Source organism: Barbus barbus, assembly GCF_936440315.1.
Source record: "Barbus barbus genome assembly, chromosome: 37".
Classification (NCBI taxonomy): Eukaryota; Metazoa; Chordata; class Actinopteri; order Cypriniformes; family Cyprinidae; genus Barbus; species Barbus barbus.
The window spans coordinates 5,569,806-5,591,610 of NC_136715.1; the positions used below are offsets into that span (position 1 = coordinate 5,569,806).

At 37.3% G+C, this 21,805-nt stretch overlaps 1 protein-coding gene across 1 annotated transcript in view; it reads right to left on the minus strand.

The window, feature by feature from the left end:
• LOC306857006 (cyclin-dependent kinase 18-like) overlaps window positions 1–21,805 on the minus strand; it is a 72,587-nt gene that overhangs the window by 14,799 nt on the left and 35,983 nt on the right. Inside the window, exons 3-6 of the mRNA XM_079396619.1 lie at window positions 5,474–5,601; window positions 3,779–3,904; window positions 2,561–2,617; window positions 496–610 (exon numbers count right to left, since the gene is read on the minus strand). Coding sequence (XP_079252745.1) covers window positions 496–610; window positions 2,561–2,617; window positions 3,779–3,904; window positions 5,474–5,601 — 426 coding nt within the window. The remainder of the gene's footprint in view (window positions 1–495; window positions 611–2,560; window positions 2,618–3,778; window positions 3,905–5,473; window positions 5,602–21,805) is intronic.

Consider the following 21,805-nt stretch of genomic DNA (forward strand, 5'->3'; position numbering starts at 1 on the left):
TGGATTTGTAAGAATGCTCTAATCTACCCCTCATTTTAAGTCTTTTTTTAATGCAAAAGGAAAAAATATATATATTAAAGGGAGAATGAATGCACACTTTTGCTGAGGCCATCTGTGTCTCAGCCTTTTCTTTAAAGAAAGAGATCCCTGTAATTTTAAATCTGAAACAAGTTGATACTTAAATGAAGTCTCAGAGCTGTAAAAGAACTGGATTTTGCCTAACCTGACCTCTCCTGACATGTTTTGTAATGCATGGTGTGTTCCCTTCAGCGAGAGCTCAGCAGCCACTGGGTGGCAGCCTTGCTTCACATCGGTGTTTTCCATTAGCAACCCTGCTCACGTACTCCATCTCATTTAGATGGAGTGATTCAGGCTGGGCGAAGAAGATGCCTGTGGCTTGCCAGTTTAGAATGTATATTCTTCGTGACAATGTGGGTTTTGAACAACTGGGGAACTCGAAATTATAGTTGTGTCTTTGAGGGAGGAGGACGCTACCTTCCCGTATGGCCGTGCACGGGGCGCCCTCTTCGTGCTCCAGACGAATCTCTTTCAGGGCCACCAGGTTTTCTGTGAGTTTGCTGCGGCCCTTGAATACCGTTGCGTATGTGCCCTGTTTGACAGACAGGAAGACAAAAATATGTCAATCTTCTGGGGAAGAGGAGTGGTGCTGAATAGATCAGTGGTTCTCTACTGGGTTTTGCTTGAGGACCCAGATTTCACTTTGGTAGCCCAAAATTATGTATTGCACACAAGCAAAGAGAATTGTCTTGAAATCAAACATTATTACCGTAAATTGCGTAATCGCAGCAATATGACAAATTAGGGGTTTGCTTCTCAAATGTCTTTTGAATTTCGATGGACAGTTGTTGGTTTGATGGCATATCACACAACCTGGCCATGTCTGCACCTGTCTGATTTTACAAGCTTCTACCAAGTGACAGATACATTTATGCAAAAATATTGTAGAGGTTGACTTGAAATGTGGTCATTGATGTCAACACGAAACCACTTTGTTCATCCTAAAAAATAATTATGGTAAATTGCATTGTGTTTTTGCATTCAACATTGTTTTGTCCTAAACCATATCAGACCCAATTCACTAGATGAGAACCGCTGAATTAGACTAGTATGAAACTTCAGATAGTCTTCAGACAAATCTGTGGGAGTGTTGATCTAGTTTCTAGTTTGGTTAGAGATCTTTGTCTACCACAATGTCTAGAAAATCCAAACTGCTCATTAAAACCAGTGATCTATTGTCTATGGAAGTCATTTTACATTGACCATATTTCACTGTATGTTGGCTAGAGATGAGCATAGCTAAAAAAAAAAAAAGGTTTAAATTCCAAAAATGAACTTTTGATGTATAATGGCACTATTTGGTATACTTTGTTTTAATTGGATAATGCATTTATTTGAAAAAAAAAAAAAATACAGTACAAATGTTTATATAGTGAAATAATAAAAAATATTAAATAAAAAAATATTATATAGTAAAATAGTAAAAAAAAAATTAAGTGTTTTCTATGTGATGATACTGTCGAATGTAATTTATTCCTGTGATGCAAAGCTGAATTTTCAGCATTACTCCAGTCTTTAGTGTCACATGATCCTTCAAAATCATTCTAATGTGCTGATTTTTCAATAAACATTTCTTATAATAATTTATTTCATATTTCTAATAATAGTTCTAAAGAACAGCCTTTATTTGAAAATCTTACGTAACAATATAAATGTCTTTACTGTCACTTTTGATCAATTTATTGTGTCCTTGCTGGATAAAAGTATTAATTTATATATAAAAAAAAACTTCAGTGGGTTTGGTTTGGTTCAAAGCCTTACTCGGTACGTACAAAGACCTAAGATTGCTTAAAGGTGATTGTCCTTGTAAATTGATAATCCTTTTAATTTGTATAAAAGGGTCTGCTAAATGACATGCCTACTAAGGTTTTTTAGTATGATATTACTGATATTTTACTCACAAAAGAGCAATTCCTAGCTGATGTAATATTTTAGAGCTGAGCATAACTAGAATAAAACCATATCGCACTTTTAAAAATTGTATTAATTTCTCGGACTTTTCCAGGCAGAGCTAAAAGTTTAAACGTTAATGAAAACATTTATAACTGCCGATACAAAGATATGAAAACCTGCTTTACCGCTATTTGTTTCTTTATTGAAGGGAATTCACTGCAGCCCGAGTCCAGTATTTTCCCAATACTTCAGGTTTTTCTCACGCAGTCATTAGATACGGTATTCCTCAGGGTTGTACTGTATGTAGTACATTATTTCTCACAATTTACAATGTGCATGCTTTGTTGCACTTAATGGAAAATCGACGGGCTAGTCGCAGTACGGCTTTGAGCATATTAGAGACTGATGTCTCTTCATGCCAAAAAAAAGCCCATTAAATCAAAATCCACATTCAACACCACTCATATTCACTGTAATCGCCTGCTGGGAATCTCGTAATGAACACATTTGAGTCTTCATTTCGATGGCTGCCGTTTTATGTTTGTAATTTTTGCCTATAGCATCACCAAGGAAAGTAAAAACATCTCACCTCTCCTAGTTTGCCCAACTTCACGTAGGTCTCCAGTTTCCCAAAGCCAATGTCTGACTGGAATAGAATGGAATACAGTGTGACCAATGTGTCTTCAATTTGTTGAAATAGTTTGTTGAATAGTTTTAGAAGTTGTAAAGAGTGCATGGATATCAACATATGTAAATAAGCACACCGAAGAGCTAAAAATGCAAGTAAGGCTGTTGTTAGGGTTGCTAGTATTGTTTAACATGAAGTAGAGTGGAGTAGAGTGAGTGAAAGATGCAGATAGAAATAAAATGCTTTTCTTTTTTTTTGCAGTACATTTACATTTCTTTAATTTACAATACTTTTATTTTTCCAGCTTTTTCACTATGCTTCATGAGATTGTAATTCTTTCCCTTAGTAAAGTCATTAGCATGTTGGTGTGCGATACATCTAGTAACTGGTTGCTGTGGTTCTTATAACCCTAAACCCTGTGTGAATGCAAAAAATAGTACCAGGACCCAGGCCACTGAACAAGCTTGTTGCAGTGAATTCTGGGATATCATTATCTGCAAAAACACATTTGTTGTTTAACATGGAAGCATTTTTTTCCCCTCAGAATTGCATAATACAAACTTACAATTAGGACTTTTTTTTCTCAGACCTGTAAGATATAAACTTGCAATTGTGAGAAATAAATTCAGAAATGCAAGATAAAAACTCACCATTCTGAGAAAAAAAGTCATAATTGTGAGTTTATATCTCGTAATTCTGAGATTATATCATGCAATACTATATAACTCACAATTGCGAGTTTGCATCACAAAAGTATGAATTGTGAGATAAAAATTTGCAGTTACCGGTTATTTTTTATTCAGTGGTGCAAACGGGCTTCCATAGTTTAATATTTAAAAAAAAGAAAATAAATTGGTATATGTGTACTATTGTATGCCTATAATGCCTAAAAATGTTGTCTGGGTAGGAAGCTCTCTCTTATGTTTTTGTAACAGAATTTGAATGTATGCAGACAGGTTTGCTTTTCTTGCAATTTTGTTGAGATATTTACTACATCTTTCTAAATAGTGTTTTTATTATTATTATTATTTAATTGTTGCCATTCAATTTTAAATGCAAAAAGTTTAGGGGGGTTAGAATTTCGGTTAGGCTGTAGTTATTAGTGTGAACTTGGACTATATAATGTTCTTATTTTGATTGCTGTCTAACTGTCTAAGTGAGTTTAGTTTGGTTACTAACCAGCGAGGCTCTTCTGGACATGCGGCTGAGCGGTTTGCACGGTGGAGGGCTTTCCATCTGTAACTTCTTCAGAAACTCTGGTGGGAGACGAATATCCATGGGCAGAGACATCCTCTTAGTTACATCCTGCACACACGTCAAAGAGCTGTCAGCTATTAGCGTTCAGCTAGCACACATATGAAAAAACAGCATGTCAAGGTGAATATGACAGCTTTCTCCACCGCGCAACACAACTCTACGCCTATAGGCAGAGCTGACTATTCTTACCATGAAGAACTCGGCATGACAATGAGAAAACCTGTCACTTTTCTCCAGTACGAAGACTCTCACTCAATAAAGGGTTCTGGCATAATCTTAACACGCCAAGGCAGGGTAGGACAAAATATTGTCTCTTATGACGAGCTGAAGTATAACCAACAGTCTTCTTGCATTTAAGAAGCTCTGATGGAGTTAGTTCGTAACTCGATTCATCTCCATGGTTAGGAGAGGCCCAAAAATAGCACGGCAATGAAAGGGAATCTTATGTGCTCTGAAAAATGAGAGCATTCCCTGTGATTCCTCCCCGCTCTGCCTTGTGGCTGAGTTTGTACGGTCGTGCAATAAAACTAGCCAGCGATTCTCAATAAAACCAGGGAATAAAAAGTCCTGCTTTCTCCTCGGCACTCTCCTGTCATGCCTGTGGGAATAAAATAAGGGTGCACGGTGCAGATAAAAGGGTTGCGAGAGCAGAAAGAAGCCGTTGGATTTGAAAATGAGAGAGGGCATTCATTCCAATTTTCCCCTCTAGATTCATGGCCACTGAATAAGAAAGCTGACAGCCGAGGCGAAGAACACTCCGAATGTGGAGTCTGTCTTTTGTGGCGCGGGACTAACTTACAGGTAATACTTCCACTCCATTTAATGATGGACTCCATCTTTCTCGTGTGCCTCCAACGGAGGCTTTCCTATCATACAGATACAGAATCGCATGGATGATAATGGTGGAAGAGAGGAGAAAAACGGGGAAGTTGATCAAGTCAGGCCTCTGATTAGACTGTTGTCATTCAGCAATCCACTTGGCATGGTTTATTTTGAACTTGCTTATTTATGACACTATATATATATATATATATATACATATATATATATATATATATATATATATACACAGTATATATATATATATATATATATATATATATATACACACACACACCACAATTTCTGCTAAAATCCCAATAAAATTAGAGAAAATTTTACTATTTCCCAAAATACATACACACACACACACACACACACACACAAAAACAGTGGAGTTTTATTATATATAAGTTTCACAAAGAAATGTTTAGCAATTTTCTGAGAAATAATAAAAGGACACCTTTTCTTATCTAATTTGTCTTTAATCTAATTTTGTTAAAAAATTGTATTGTGAAATCTGTATACTGAATCGTATCACATCGTGAGTTGAGTGAATCGTTACATCCCTAGTTTATAGACAAAACTTGTCTCCCAGTCTCACCTTAAAGAGAAACAAAGCATTTGATAGCAAGGCTTTAGTGCGTCTGGCAAGGACTTTATTAAGGACCCAGACAAGATTACAAGCAGAGCTTGTGTTGTTCTGTTTGGATCACTAGGACTCCATCAAAGCCTCTGGAAAGAGCACTTGTCTGGGCTTTAGGATGGAGAAGGATGAGATGATTAAACATGACTCACCTCCATGGAGAATCGGCGGTGGTGGACTTTGTTGCGGTACTGCAGTTGGGTGGGAGATTGAGCCTGGCTGTCTGGAGCCACTGGACTGGGCTGCAGGCTGTGTAAACCTAGACTATTGGGCACCACACCTGTAGGAAACAAACACACGTCTTACAGTTACTTTAGAGATATATAGATGATTCTGATTCCCATAGTTCTCACTTTATATATAAATTTTTTTTTACGCAACTTTATCTGCCAGTAGTTTTGAAAATAGTAATGATGATCGCACGAATGTGCTTAACACAAATGCAAATTAATTGAATAACTATGGACATTTTTGAAAATATATTTTAAGTGAAAGTGACATGACATGTGCCCCAAGTATGGTTACCCATACTCGGAATTAGTGCTCTGCATTTATCCCATCCTGAGTGCACACACACAGCAGTGAAAACCACACACACACCGTGAACACACACCAGGAGGCTCTCCTGTCATGCCTGTGGGCAGCCATTTATGCTGCGGCACCTGAGGAGCAGTTGGGGGTTCGGTGCCTTGCTCAAGGGCACCTCAGTCGTGGGATTGAGGGTGGAGAGAGTGCTGGACATTCACTCCCCCCACCTACAATCCCTGCCGGACCTGAGACTCGAACCCATGACCTAAAGGTTACGAGGCCGACTCTCTAACCATTAGGCCACAACTTCCCCATAACTTAACAATGCTACACAAATTGTATTATTATAATTAAGTAATTGTGCATACATATTTCATAGTAGTAACAATGTTAATAATAATATTCATTATTTTTAATTATTGTGCTAGTATTTTCTGTCCAATAATTATAATGAATCTAAAATATTGAAATAAAATGAATATTTCTGAAAACAAACATACATTCTTTATTAAATTAAGTAATTGTCCTAGCATTGTCTTGTAAAAATTGTTTGGGATGTGAATATAATTTCCCTTATTTTAATTTGGCCATATTAATAGTTAGCATCACCATAAAAGCAAAATGATTGCAGCGTTTTATAGATGTGATGTGCAGAATATGATTATTTTGTCAACACTGTAAGGATTTTCGGTCTGACTGTGGTTCAGTAGATGGAGCTGATAGTCAGAAACCATCCTGTAGCCTCAACTCATTCAATATTTATCATAAATATTTGACAGTATTCTTGTATCTAAGGGTATTGAGTGATAGACAAGGAAAAGCACATTTTGTGAGCGAATGGAAGAAGCTGGAGAGCATAAGCGAACACTTCTGAGCATGCTGAACCATAAAAGAAAAAAAGGATTTGCTTGATATATACAGTAAACTTTAATTTATTTATTTTTTTTCCAATTATGTGTCCACACTCAAAGCCTATAGGCCATATTTTAGTGATCCTGCTGTGCTTTGTTTGGTTGTTGCTTCTATTACTCCGGAAACCTCAATGGCAACTGTTGCATTCATTAGGTCATAAGAGTTGTTTGAAGAGCCTCAACAATCTCATGTGCCTCTCTCAAGCCGTAGTCGCCCCACCTCTTCTCTGATTATCCCACTAACTCAATAACCGTGAGGTCAGCTTTGGCATATGCTGATGACGGCATCATTAATCAAGCCCACCGCAGTTAGCGGAGCGATTGCAATTATCGCGCTGAGTTTCATGCATTTATGATGTGGCTATCAAGTGTGTGTCAATCCAGCCACCCCAATTAATAACGTCTGTGTCAACAGACTGTCAGCACAAATCCAATTACGCCCCTATACGGCACGTCCGATAGGGACCCACTGACGCTACGGCTGACCCCCTTCGCAAGCGCACGGCAGATGCCCACGGCAGCCTGGCATTATCACTGCCAAACCATGTTTTCGGAGGTGAGAACGAAAATCAAAATGGCTTTTCTGCTCCATCAGTTCAATTTGGACGAGAGGGCTTGAAGGGCCTCCGGAGGCGTCGGGGTGGGAGCCCCCGGTCCATTTCACAGTGCCGTGGCGGCATAATTGAGATCCACCTCATTATTGGGCCGAGCCCGGCGCTGAATGAGAATTGCCTGCCAGGCTCATCCGTTCTCATTTATGCCGGTCTCATCCTCTCCGGACCCCACAAGTGAACTCTTTATTGGAGCCATTTAGACAGGAACGCCGCGAAATGTCACATCTGGCAGAGACGGCCGGTCGACGTGGTCGCATTACCCACGGCTGTCTTTATCTTATCCGAGATGATCACGACAGCTGTTTTGCGTGTCCCTGTTATGACTCTGAGTTGCCAGTATCAATCAATAATTTTTTATCAATCCTCATTTAATCTCGATATCCATTCTTAAATAACAAGGTCGATCTCTTAAGGCCCATTAACACTAAAAACAATAACCGTTAAGAGAACTATATTAGCATTCACACCATCATACTGTAATGTTCTGTTTATTAATACATTTATGTCAGCTGTTGCTTTAAATGTGCAGTATGTTATGTTGCCAGTTAGTGGTTGAAATGGGTACTGCAGTCCGAATTCAAAATATTGATTCTCCCGCCCAGACTCAATGCTCATGCGGGTTGCCAGATTGAGGACATGCAACAGGAATGAGCTCAATTCACAATGGAAGGCGACGAGCCTCACAAAGTAAATTGATGAGTTGATTTATCCACATTTTAATATACCTCTGGTCATAGAGTTTTTAGATCAATGCCAAGGCCTTTTAGGTTGGGTAGAATCTGAGATCTCTGATGAAATTCATTCGTAGGCTTCCATGGCTGCAATACGCTGTGTTTTCCACCTACTGGCAACCCGCAGTGTTGCAATACTATTGGGTAAATTGTCAGTCACACAGATTAAACAAAAACAGACATTCCGACACGGAGAGCACATTTCATAGTAGAATAAATGAAGCATTCTTTTTTTGAAGAAACAACTATGTGCACTTAGCATGTTTCCTAAATATCCGCAAACATATTTTATGCTTTAGTACAGTCAAAACAGTCAATTACATACAGCACCTTTAAATGCTTGATTTCATTCTAATTCCCAAAGTTTTATTGTTCATCAGCTGGAAAAAAATGTTCAGAGAACGATTCTAATGATGCTGTTGCTTTGTGCCATTAGAGTTCCCTGTTCTCATAGAATTAGAATGATTTTTACTTATTAGGCTATTTTTAAACTTTATTTATCATTATAGTTATCGTCATTGGTGTGAACAGGCTTTTAAGTCTGTTTTCTGTGTGAGGCATGAACAAAACTTAACTAAACAATGTTTTAGCTTTCAAAATCTGCCAATTTTATCACTAAATTCAAACCATAACTGCCAATTTACATAACTGTAGAGAATGTGAACTATCATCTCTTATTATTTATTACTATAGCATGAAATAAACATAAATGAAGATCAGAAGGTAATGGTAATGCATTAACTAAAGATAATAAATAAAAGGACCCAATTGAATTGTTACCATGTTTACTTAGCCTGTTATTTCTATTTTATTTAATTTTTGAAAATAAATATGTCTTAATAACAAGTACTGTACCTGAGATATATCCACATTGATATCGATTCAAGAGCTTGTGAATTGGAATCAAATCGTGCAATCTGTGTCAATACCAAGCCCTACTGAATCTACGAGTGATTCGGAGTCAGACCCTGCAGTCGCCCATCTAATACGGCATTTGAATTCCTTGTGCTGCGCACAGGTTAATATCGACAGCTCTAATCTTATTTGGCATTTGCTGTTGTTCTGAGTTTGTGCAGGGATCAGAATCCCTCCCTGTCGACAGGCCAGAGGGGTATTAGAGTCCTGACCCCAGAGCGTGTGTCGACGACAGGGTCAGAAATTGGATCTGAACTGCTTGAGCGACTCAGGCCCCCACCAAACATCAAAGCCCATCTCATCTGATCTGGGCTGGCACACACACTGACCTCCAACATCGTGCTCTCACTGTACCTCTCTGCTCGGGCTAACAACGACGTGATGAAAGGTAAGGATGACCACCTGCATCGACTTGCTGGCCCAGACTGTCACAGCGCACAGTCACTGGTTTCTGTACTGTCGAACAAGTAGGAGAGATGTGAAGCTTAGAAAATCATCAAAGCTGCATGTGGGTGTGAAAGATTCAATTGCGGGGACAGAGGGAGAGACATGACTCTCAGGTCACAGATGGGAAATGACAAAGGCTGGGACAGATGCTCATGTTTTGTTATTAATAAAGGCACCTTGTGAGAAGAGGAATATCCACCACATTGTTTTCAGATAAAGTATTACTAAAATATTGATGTCAAAATATAGTATATTCTGTATTCTGCCAATATTATAGTGGTTGTATCTCACTATGTGAGTTGTATACTTTTTTTTTTTTTTATTAATCTTCCCTTTATATTGTTCATTCAGAATGATTCATGAACCTGGAACACGCCCGAACACGAGGTGGGAATTATTGCATGAACCAATCACAGCCAAACATAACCAGTCATATCCAATCATATCGCGATGTAGGCATTGCCTCCTCTCACGTGGCTTTCCCCCATTCATTCTCAGTTACCCCCCACCAAACTTACCACAGGCTTTAGTGGGGCTGTTAAAAGTCAATGGGCTCAGGGGAGGCGAGAGAGATGCAGACTCCTGCTGTAACTTTACCTGCTGGTGTTGATGTTTCTTTAGAAAATCGAGTGATTTATACACTTTTTAATGTTATATTTTGTAATGGCATTGTTTTATTTTTGTACTACAATTTTTTTTTCTCATCCAATATCTTGAGGAGGTGCTGTTGCAGTTATATTATTCTATAATATTCTTTAAATATATTATTAAATATAAAATGAGTGAGTCAGACAGTTGAAACCAGGCATGTAGAGAGAGTGAATCCTGAGTAAATTAGTGTTGTTGAATGAATTTTTGAAATGGCTCATTTAAAGACTCATTCATAAAAGTTGTAATGTTTTGTTCCTGAATGTTTTTAAATGAGTATGTTTAGTGAACAATTCAATGATTTGTTCATTAAGTCAGTTCCTGAATGACATTCTTCTAAATATCTTCTTTTGTGTTCAACAGAAGAAAAACAGATTTGTTACATGAGGGCGAGTAAATGATGACAGAATTGTAATTTTTGGGGTGAACTCGCCCCAAGTCAATTCAGTTTGTATGCTAGAAAACATGTAGCTACCTACACGTAGGAAGGAGATCATATTTAGGTGTCTGACATTGTCACTAGTTCAGGAAAATCCATGGCATAAATAATCCCTGTCCCGGTGAGGGATAAAATGTCGGTTCACAAAACAGCAAAACAGTCACTTTGAGTATCAATAAAATGAATAGCTGACAGATCGTCCTATTCTCCTTTTTTTACTCTGTTTAATTTGTTGTAGTCTTTCATGCCTCCTCTCATTCTCTTTTTAAAACCCTTTCTAGGTGCACAAAAGATCACTAATGCTCCTTTGTCAATGACAGCCTTGAAAGCAGGAGTAGGCCTCGCTGGGCGATCAAAAGCCTGTCTCTGTCCATACATAATGAGACTAAGGCTTCAGCCCTTTCCCTTCTTTATTTGGCTAACCTGAGTATCCCCATTAACATGGTGAATTGCAAGGATGAATCACAGATTCCGTTCAGTGATATTTGATGGTTCGGGTAATAAGGGTGGCTTAGCACTTGCATATTCAAAGGCTATCATTCTCGGGTAATTTGTTTTTTCAATGGAAGATCATTTGTAATAGGATTATAACTGCAAAGTGCACCCTGAAGGCTCTTCACTTTCTCAGCAATAGCATCGCTCAACAGGTCGTATCAATGCATTTATGTAGATGTTTCCCAACGTGCACTCAGTAACGTGATTTCTGATTGGAGGATGCCAAAGACCTCAACCAATCATATGTCCACTTTACATTTTTGGATTCTGAGCACAGTAGATCTTAAAGTCTAATTTGTTTTCTTCATCCAGAAAGTGGTTTTTAGTGATAAGGATAGACCTCCGATGAGATATGTGGGGATTAAGTGGTGATTGATTCTTCTGTAGTGGTTTCAACTTCATAAAGCATGTTTAAAAACCAAATTCACTTTGAAGAACTAAACTATCTATAATACTGAGATATCGACCAATCAGAAAAGAAGCTGTTACCATGGAAACAAAGAGCTGAGCAGTGATAACCATAAACATAATGATAATGCAGAGCAAATGATCAAACTATCTATCTATCTATCTATCTATCTATCTATCTATCTATCTATCTATCTATCTATCTATCTATCTATCTATCTATCTATCTATCTATCTATCTATCTATCTATCTATCTATCTATCTATCTATCTATCTATCTATCTATCTATCTATCGTCTGTCTGTCTGTCTGTCTGTCTGTCTGTCTGTCTGTCTGTCTGTCTGTCTGTCTGTCTGTCTGTCTGTCTGTCTGTCTGTCTGTCTGTCTGTCTGTCTGTCTGTCTGTCTGTCTGTCTGTCTGTCTGTCTGTGTTGTTATTCAATATTTAAAACATTATATTACAGACATATATTATTATATATTATATTATAATATTATATATAATTATTGTTAAATAATATTAGTATATAAATATAATAAATACACAATCTAAAAAGAAAATAAAAAAAATTATAAATACATAAGTTAGTTCAAATAAATTAAAAATATAAATTAATACATCTAAATATTTATAAAATAGTAATTAATGATATTAATAAAACATTAAAATTATGCAAATAATATTTATATATCAGTCTACTTGAATGTTTAACAGTTTGTTATTGTTTTTCCCCATTCATATTTGTACATGTGCTCTGTTTCCTATACATGAAAATATTAAATAAGTAGAATTTAAATAGGCTTCAAGCTCTCGTGTATTGTGAGATATAGAGTGTACTTCAGCATTTACACGGCCTTTGTATACAATTAATTTAGCGGTACCTCACAACTTTTCTCTCTCACTCTGAAACGTTTTTCGATTCTCCTAGCAATCACACACAGCCGGTGTTTTTTTCCCTCCTCTATTGTTCAGCAGCATGAATCTCAACTTGTCACTGATGTTTAAATGCATGCTGCCATTTAATTGCTTGTTGCTATGACAACACAGACTGTTAACAAAGGCAATGTCGGGATCAGGATAACAAGAGATAGCTATTCCGTCTCTCAGGTAGCCATCTGATTCATCAATATTTATATCACATCCTGCTTTTCAGCAGATCTGAAATTCAATACCAGGTCCCCCCCACACAGCCTTAGATGTTTGTTCTCTCTCTCTCTCTCGCTCTTTCTCTATCATTCTCATATTGATTTAATTGCATTTTATGTTCACACCTGGCCTAGGAATGCAGCGGGGATGGTTTTGCCCAAACAGACGGGTAAATGTTTTGCTATCCTTGATTTGTTAAGAGAGAGGTAAATGTCCCCTAGCCCACATACACTAATTTAAAAAACAGACAAAGAGTGAAAAAACTGTGAGAGGAGCGTTGGAGGGCTGGTTGGTGTTTCGTTTCAGTAAACATCAAGAGAATGAAGGGGTATTTCAGCCAAAAAAAGAAAACTATGTCCTCATTTATTCACTCTCATGTCATTCCAGACCTGTAGGACTTTCTTCAGTAAAAGCAAGAACACAATGTCCTGTTGACTTGCAGATAATTAGGAGAATAACGACTGAGGATGCTCAGTCCAAAAAAGCAGCTATCATTTAAGTAGAACATGTGACTTTTGCACTATATTACAAGCAGGGCCTAAAACTAACATTTTGCGGTGACCTGAGAAAATATAATTTTTACTGACCATGAAATGGTATGTGTATTATTCAATTAAAAAAGGGCAGGGAAAGACATCTACTTGCTGCTATTATTATTATTATTATTATTATTATTATTATTACTACTACTGCTAAATTAATTTATAAAACATATAAAACAAAGTCACTATAATACTACTGAGCTGTAAAGTATTTATTAATAGAAATTGTAATTAATGTATAATATGTAACTATATATATATATATATATATATATCATATTATATTAAAATATATTATTATTACATATAATTATTAGTAGTATTACTACTACTACTGCTACTACTACATGATTTAATAAAACCTAAACAAATCAATAAAGAAATCAGTGGTGATTTGGTTCTCGAGTTCAACTCGAATAGCTATTGAAATATTGGTTTCTTACGTAACGCTATCATACAACTTCAGAGGATTTGAAGTTTTGTTAATGAGTCACATGGCCTACTTTCATGATGCTTTATGGTGTTTTTGCGTCCTTTTTATGGTTTATTGCACCACGTTCACTGATTTTGTCCAGATATACATTTATTTATTTATGCATCCACACATTTGTATTGAATAATGATTCTATTAAAATCTTTGTTACTCTTGTCTTGGCAGTTTCAAACTAGAGCAATTTATTCAAAAATGAAATCTGATTAATTACATTATATGCTGATTATGAATCACAGTTAATCACATACATAAATATTTTTTTCCCTAAAGAGTTACAGCAAATAACTAAATCATTGAATGGACATTACAAAAAAAAAACGATTTTTAGAAGCTAGTATATTGTGTATTATTTATGCGATAAATGTCTGTACCTTCTGCGCCGTGTTCTTGCTGCTTTCACTTTTTCCTGCTGATAGTCTTAAAGAGACAGTGCTGCTTTTCATGCAAATCAATGTAATCTCAATGCAAATTCTACAAATTAAGCATATAAACAATATTATGTAAGATTTGAATGACCATTATACACTCTAATATATTATGGCACTATAAAAATGTATGAATTTATTAAACAGGCTCCTACAGTCGGCTTTCCGTTTCATTATAATTCAGTGGTAGGCGAATGAAACTACTTTCAAACCCCGGCACAAAGGCACGGCGAATGAGCGAGAGAGGGAGAGGGCAGCGGTGGGTCTTGGTTTCCTTCATTTGCAGATATGAAAAGCGAGGCCCTATCCAGACTCATCATTTAAATATCACAGTGGCAGCGAGCTCTTTGATCTCCTCGGTGGTAATTGGGGTCATAGCAGGCGAGTCATTTTCTGCTCTTTCTCTTTCTGGTCCTCTCGCACTCTATCTCTGAGATTTTCCTCTCCAGGAAATCCAGCCGCAATCTGGACTCCCCACCAATCTGTCATATCCTTCATTTACCTACTTTACGTGTCAAATCACATCCTGGCCTTCTCTAGTGACAAAATCCAGATGCGCCGCCGAGGGTTTCAAGCAAATAGCTTGCAGGGCGAGCAAATACAAGGGGATGCGCTCGGAGATTTGTCTTTCCTTCTTTTATTGGGTGTCCAGTTTTGAGGAGAGATTGCATAAGATGTGAATCTTTGAGATGAAAGTGGAAAAGGGTTGAACAGTTAATAATTTGTAATATTAGCTTTAATATTTTTAGCTGTGCTGCTTTAAAGGGATGTATTTATAAATGCAGAGAGGGTTTTCACATGCAGACACCATGTTGTTATGCTGTCAGTATGGTAAATGCTCTCCATGAAGTTGCATCTCTAAATTCATCCGTTCTAAAGCACCGTTGTTACTGCTTTTGTAACAAATCCACTGTCTTCAGCAATATATTTCAAGACATACTGTGTTTTGAGTAGTTCTGTACAATAAAGGTTATAGCTTCTAGTTCTTTAAGCCATATATTTGTTGGTGCTGCATTATGTATGGTCTTTGTATACATACGGACAGATGACATTGTCTTAAGACAAAAGACACCAAAACTCCTGCATTTTTCCTGTTTTGTTCTATCAAACTGTTTTGATTTGAATGATTTTGATTTTCTTAAAATTTCAATTTTGATTGATATTTTAATGTAAATGAATCATTCTGATTGGTTCTTCACTGTATTAGAAAACAAATGAAATAATGTTAATATAAAATTAATAAACTAAGTCAATTCATAGACATATATAATATATAAATGTAAATTTATACATATTGATAGTCATTTATATTTATCTATAATGAAAATACTAAATATAAAAGTTATATGTAATATATAAATATTTAAATAGGCTATTTATAAATGCTACATATTATATTTAATATTAATATTTATTTATACAGTTCTTAACAAATTAATTAGACCACCTGTCATAACGAGGAGAGAAAATAAATAGGAATCTGTCAAAAATGTGTTTAAAACTAAAAATTGTATAATCATTTATTTGGCAAATAACAAACTGAAACAACCAAATCTTTATTCACACATAATATCAATAATTTTTTTTTTTTTTATGGCCTCCTTTGGCCTTGCATTCTTGTTTGCATTGTTTTTATGTAATTTTCCACAGTTTCTGTTGTTATTGTCTTCCAAATAGTTTCTAGTTGTTCCCAAAGACTTGCTTTTGAATAAACTTTTGTTTGATCTATCTTTGAATCCATTAAATCCCATCAATAATTATATTATATTCAAAACACTGGGACTCAAAAGGCTTACACATACTGGTGTTGGTTAACCATTATAGTTTATTTTGGTAATCGCCAATACTGTTAGTTTAGGGCAGCTGAGTATGTTCCTTATGCAAGTCTCTTATGCTCATCAAGGCTGCATTTATTTGATCAACAATACAGAAAAATAGTTATATTGTGAAATATTGCCACAGCCATATCACCCTGCAGCCCAAGACCGGTTGCCCACTGAAGCTAAGCAGGGTTGAGCCTGGTCAGTACCTGGATGGGAGACCTCCGGTGAAAACTGGGTTGCTGTTGGAAGAGGTGTTAGTGAGGCCAGCAGGGGGTGCTCACCCTGCGGTCTGTGTGGGTCCTAACGCCCCGGTATAGTGATGGGGACACTATACTGTCAAAAAGCACCGTCTTTCGGATGAGACGTTAAACCGAGGTCCTGACTCTCTGTGGTCATTAAAAATCCCATGGCACTTCTCGTAAAGAGTAGGGGTGTAACCCCGGTGTCCTGGCCAAATTCCCTCTACTGGCCCTTGTCTATCATGGCCTCCTAATAATCCCTATACACTTGATTGGCACTATCACTCTCTCTCCTCTGCACCTGTAGCTGGTGTGTGGTGAGCGCACTGGCGCCGTTGTCCTGTGGCTGCCGTCGCATCATCCAAGTGGATGCTGCACACTGGTGGTGGTTGAGGAGAGACCCCCCCCACATGATTGTAAAGCGCTTTGGGTGTACAGCAATACACAATAAAGCGCTATATAAATGCATCATTCATTCATTCATTCATTCAAATATTATTGCATTTTAAAATAATGGTTTTCTATTTTAAGGTACTTTAAAATATAATTTATTTCTGTGATGCAAAACTCAATTTTCATCAGTGCTGAATTTACTCCTGTCTTCAGTGTCACATGATCCCTCAGAAATCATTCTAACATGGAAATGGTTGTGCTGTCATTACAACTGTAACCTGTATGTATATAAATAAATATGTATGTATAAACACAAATATGTTGCTTTGCAGAAGAGTTACTAGCTATGTTTCCATCACCCTGCTTGTTGAAATATTGCATCAGAAGTTTTTACGTTCATGTGAATGATGGGACATGGAAATGCATGTGCTGAATAAGTCGTGGGGAAGTCGTGGCCTAATGGTTAGAGAGTCGGACTCGTAATCGAAAGGTTGCGAGTTCGAGCCCCTGGCCGGCAGGAATTGTAGGTGGGGGGAGGGAACGTCCAGCGCTCTCTCCACCCTCAATACCACGACTGAGGTGCCCTTGAGCAAGGCACCGAACCCCCAACTGCTCCCCGGGCGCCGCAGCATGGCTGCCCACTGCTCTGGGTGTGTGTTCACGGTGTGTGTGTGTGCGTGCATTTGTTCACTACTCACTGCTGTGTGTGTGCACTTGGATGGGTTAAAGGCAGAGCACCAATTTCGAGTATGGGTCACCATACTTGACAATACGTCACGACTTTAAATTTTGCATGCGCATCAAAAAAACCATTTGACTTTGCGCTATACAGATGGCATAATTTGACTAACCAGTGGACCGATCTTCTCGCACAGCATCTGAAATGTTGTTATGGTCATTTAGAAATGCCCGAGCAAAGTTTGTTGTCAAAGTATTTCCGTATAATTGCCTCCCAGAACTGTTTTACATGACTGCGTTCCCAAACAGGAGGCATCCACCTCCAAAAGCAATGACTGCATTTAATGTGTTTCGTCTGCGCATTCTTCGTAGTGATATCTAAGTGACTTTTCTTAGTGATATTTAGAGCCAGTTTATCAAGAAGTGACAATTTCGTTCACTTTGATTCTCTGGATGGAAACGGTGCTTATTCGCAAATATTTTATGCGATATTCCAATGTTGCGCATAAGTTAAATTCGCAACTTTGGGTGGAAACCTGGCTATTGTTGGACGACGTATTGAAGTAGAAAATAGAAGCAAATCTCTGTAGTTTGACCCTTTGTAGTGTCTCCTCAGAGTTTGTGAAGAGGTCAAAAGGAGTAATAGATATGTCTGACAACATCTTTATACAGCTAACTGTTTAAAACCATCAGTTTCCAGCACTCTGTCCTGAAATGGCTTTCTGTGCAGCGGGACCTGCACTAGTATTTGTGCTTGCCGTGCCCTGCTGCTGTCGACCCTGGATGTCGGAGGATGTGTGTGTCCTATTTCTTAGAGGCCTCAGGGCTCAGGCGGCCCTCTGCCCAGACCGCTTTCTCCCATTGGGCTCCAGCAGAGTCTGCCTGTACATCTAAACACACGTATCAGGTCTATTAAGAACCTTCCTACATCTCTGCGAACTTCCAAGAGCTCAAACCTCCCTTGAGGAATTGTATCGGAGGCTTATATCTATATCAAAGCTATCACATAAGTCCCATGGGGGCATAAAACAGCTGGTGAACTAGTAGGTGCTGTGAGAACATGAATTGGTTTTTTGATATTCCAATAGTGATGTGATGTGGCTAGGCAACCAGAGAATGATTAAAGAAATTAAACTGTTAAATAGGGCTGGGCGATATATCGCTTGCGATATGCATGCAGATCTCGTCAGTAAAGCCGGTTCCTTGATTAGCGCTAAATCTCCATCACCTGTTTTCAAATGGAGCGGCATTTAATACACGGAGCCGTAGTTCACTGACAAGCTACGCAATATCACGTTCATTATCGAAGGCGATATATCAGTGATAATGAAAGCGATATTGCTGACGAGATCCGCATGCGGTATATCGCCCAGCCCTACTGTTAAACATAGTTTAGTGCCAAGTTAAACATGGTGCCAAGTTTTTTTTATTGGCATCGAGGATTCCATGAAGAACCTCTAATATCCATGGAGCCATTAAACATTCTTTAGATTATTGTAATGGTCTTCACACTAAGAAAAAAAAAGGTTATTTTAAGAATTTTCACTTAAAAGGTTATTTTTGGGAACCCAGATTTACAGTGGCCCAGTAGCGCACAATACAACAAATTTTCACTAATTTCACTAAAAGGACTAATTTCACTGTGTTGCGGCTTATTTCTGTTGTGTTGCGGCTTATTTCTGTTGCGTTGTGCTAATTCCGTTGCGTTACGGCTTATTTCTGTTGTTGCGACTTGTTTCCGTTGTGTTGCGTCTTATTTCTGTTGTTGCTGCTTGTTCCCGTTGTGTTGTGCTAATTTCGTTGTGTTGTGGTTTGTTTCCAGTTGTGTTGTGTTGATTTCATTGTGTTACAACTTGTTTCCAGTTGTGTTGTGTTGATTTCATTGTGTTGCAACTTGTTTCCGTTGTGTTGTGCTAATTTCATTGTGTTGCAACTTGTTTCCAGTTGTGTTGTGCTAATTTCATTGTGTTGCGACTTGTTTCCAGTTGTGTTGTGTTGATTTCATTGTGTTACAACTTGTTTTCAGTTGTGTTGTGTTGATTTCATTGTGTTACAACTTGTTTTCAGTTGTGTTGTGTTGATTTCATTGTGTTACAACTTGTTTCCAGTTGTGTTGTGCTAATTTCATTGTGTTGCAACTTGTTTCCAGTTGTGTTGTGTTGATTTCATTGTGTTGCAACTTGTTTCCGTTGTGTTGTGCTAATTTCATTGTTGCAACTTGTTTCCAGTTGTGTTGTGCTAATTTCATTGTGTTGCAACTTGTTTCCAGTTGTGTTGTGTTGATTTCATTGTGTTGCAACTTGTTTCCGTTGTGTTGTGCTAATTTCATTGTGTTGCAACTTGTTTCCGTTGTGTTGTGCTGATTACGTTATGTTGCGGCTTATGTCTGTTGTGTTGCGTCTTGTTTCCATTGTGTTGTGGAGATTTTGTTGTGTTGTGCAATATTGGGAGACTGTACAGAGTGGTTCAAACATGGCTTTGCAACAAGGTCATATGTGTTGCAACAACATGAGGGTGAGTAAAAGATGATATAATTAGAATTCCTTTCATTAAAGGAAACGAAACATTTGTCTTTGCTTTCTTTCCAGGCCTAACTTCCTTTTTCAAGTAGACATTCCCTGTTCGGAGACGAAAGCTCTCAACACATTAATAATGCAGAGAAATCGAGCTGTCATTGAAACAAAGGTGGCTCAATGGTTGAGGTGAATCACTGATAAGCCATGTTGCTGTGCCCTTGTGGGTTTAAACCTTTCTCTGGGGTGGTGATTAAAGATCTGGGCTAGTAACTGAAAGGTATGTAGGTTTGAACCACGAGAGACCGCTTGTAAAACTAATGTTACTGTTAACCTAGCCAATTATATTTTACTTCATTATGGGGTTACAGGTGACACACACATGCAGCTAATTATACAGAACTGATTGTAGTGTCCAACTGAAAGTAGGTCATCAGATATTAAGCACATTTTGTGTCATAAGGCTTTGACCCACTGGACTATAATTGATTATGCACAAAATTATTAGCACTACTCATTTACAAATGAATTAATAAAAGAACATGGAAGACAAAATATTTAGACTAAAGACATTTTCATATGACTGCTGTCAGGGCTTATCGCAACACAATCATAATGCACTGCTTTGACCACCACCGTATGTAAAGTCATGGAAGAGGGAGTTTATGTTTAGGTAGGTAGCAGGAAGGTAATAAGAAAGTGCTCTCAGTAAACCGTTTTTTAATTATTATTATTATTAACAAAAACTGTTTTGAAAAATGTTTTGGTTAACCCAGCTGCAGTGTTAGGGTTAAGAGACAACAGGTTTGTTAGTAATTATAAAAAAAAATTAATAAATGGGCAAGTGGTGTAATTAAATATTTACTGTTGAAAAGTTTGGGGTCAGTAAGATTTTTTTTTTTTTTTTTTGAGAGAGATTAAATGCTTACCAAGGCAGCATTTATTTTATAAAAAATACAGTAAAACCAGTAATATTGTTAAATATTATTACAATTAAAATAACTAAAGTGTAAAATAACTGTTTTCAATTTTAATATATTTTAATGTTCAGCTGCCATTACTCCATTCTTCAATGTCACATGATGCTTCAGAAATTATTGATTTGGTGCTCAAGAAACATTTATTATTATTGTCAATGTTAAAAAGAATTTAAGATTTTTTTTTCGTAATTATTTGATGAATAGAAACTTAAATAGGACAGCTTTTTTTAAATGTTCTGTCTGTCTGTCTGTACGCGTGTGTGTGTGTGTGTGTGTATAACAATGGCTTTCTGTCATTTTTGCATCCTTACTGAATAAATGCATCCTTACTGAATAAAATTAATTTGTTAAAAAAATCTTTCTGACACCAAATTTTAATGGTTGGTTGATTGATTGATTTGATTTTAATTTACTTACTGCCATAGGGTTTGTTTATAATAAAAATTAAGTGGTGTAATGAGAATTTTTAACAGTTCAAAGAGTTAAATATAGAGTTGCACACATAGTTATATTTGACTTAAACTTTAAATATCGTAATGCACCATTTAACCTTTCAGGAACACTCTGTTTTGTAACTGTTTTGTTTTTTGCTCCACAGAATTCATAGGAAAAGGCATTTGTAAAAGGCCTTTAAGTCCTTTTTGGTCTAGTTATTTTTCTCCAGACGTGTGTGCTTGAATTTAAGCTATTTGATGTGCACCTGAACACCTGGTTCCTTGTTGTGGTGTTCGTATGATTGTTTTGATTCATACTTCTGAGCGAAACCATCCAGACACTGCAGTCCTTGCCGTTTTTCATCGGAAATGAGCACACTCTTTATTCATGTCTAGCCAGAGGGCCACACGGGCAGCTGGTGGTTATTTTGATGGCTGTCTCTAAATGAGATGCCTCTCCTTTCAGTTCTGCCCAACACACATTACATTCATGCTTTGCAGTATAAACTACTTTAGTGAGATTTAGTGTGTGTCTGCGTGGGTGTTTCTGGGTCTGTAATTATGTTCGAACCCTCCAAGGAATCTGTCGAAAAGCCATTTTGTAAGCATTATCATTAAATATAGCTTACATCTTTGTGGTAATCAAGAAACACTTGTTAACCAAAAGACTGCGCTAACATT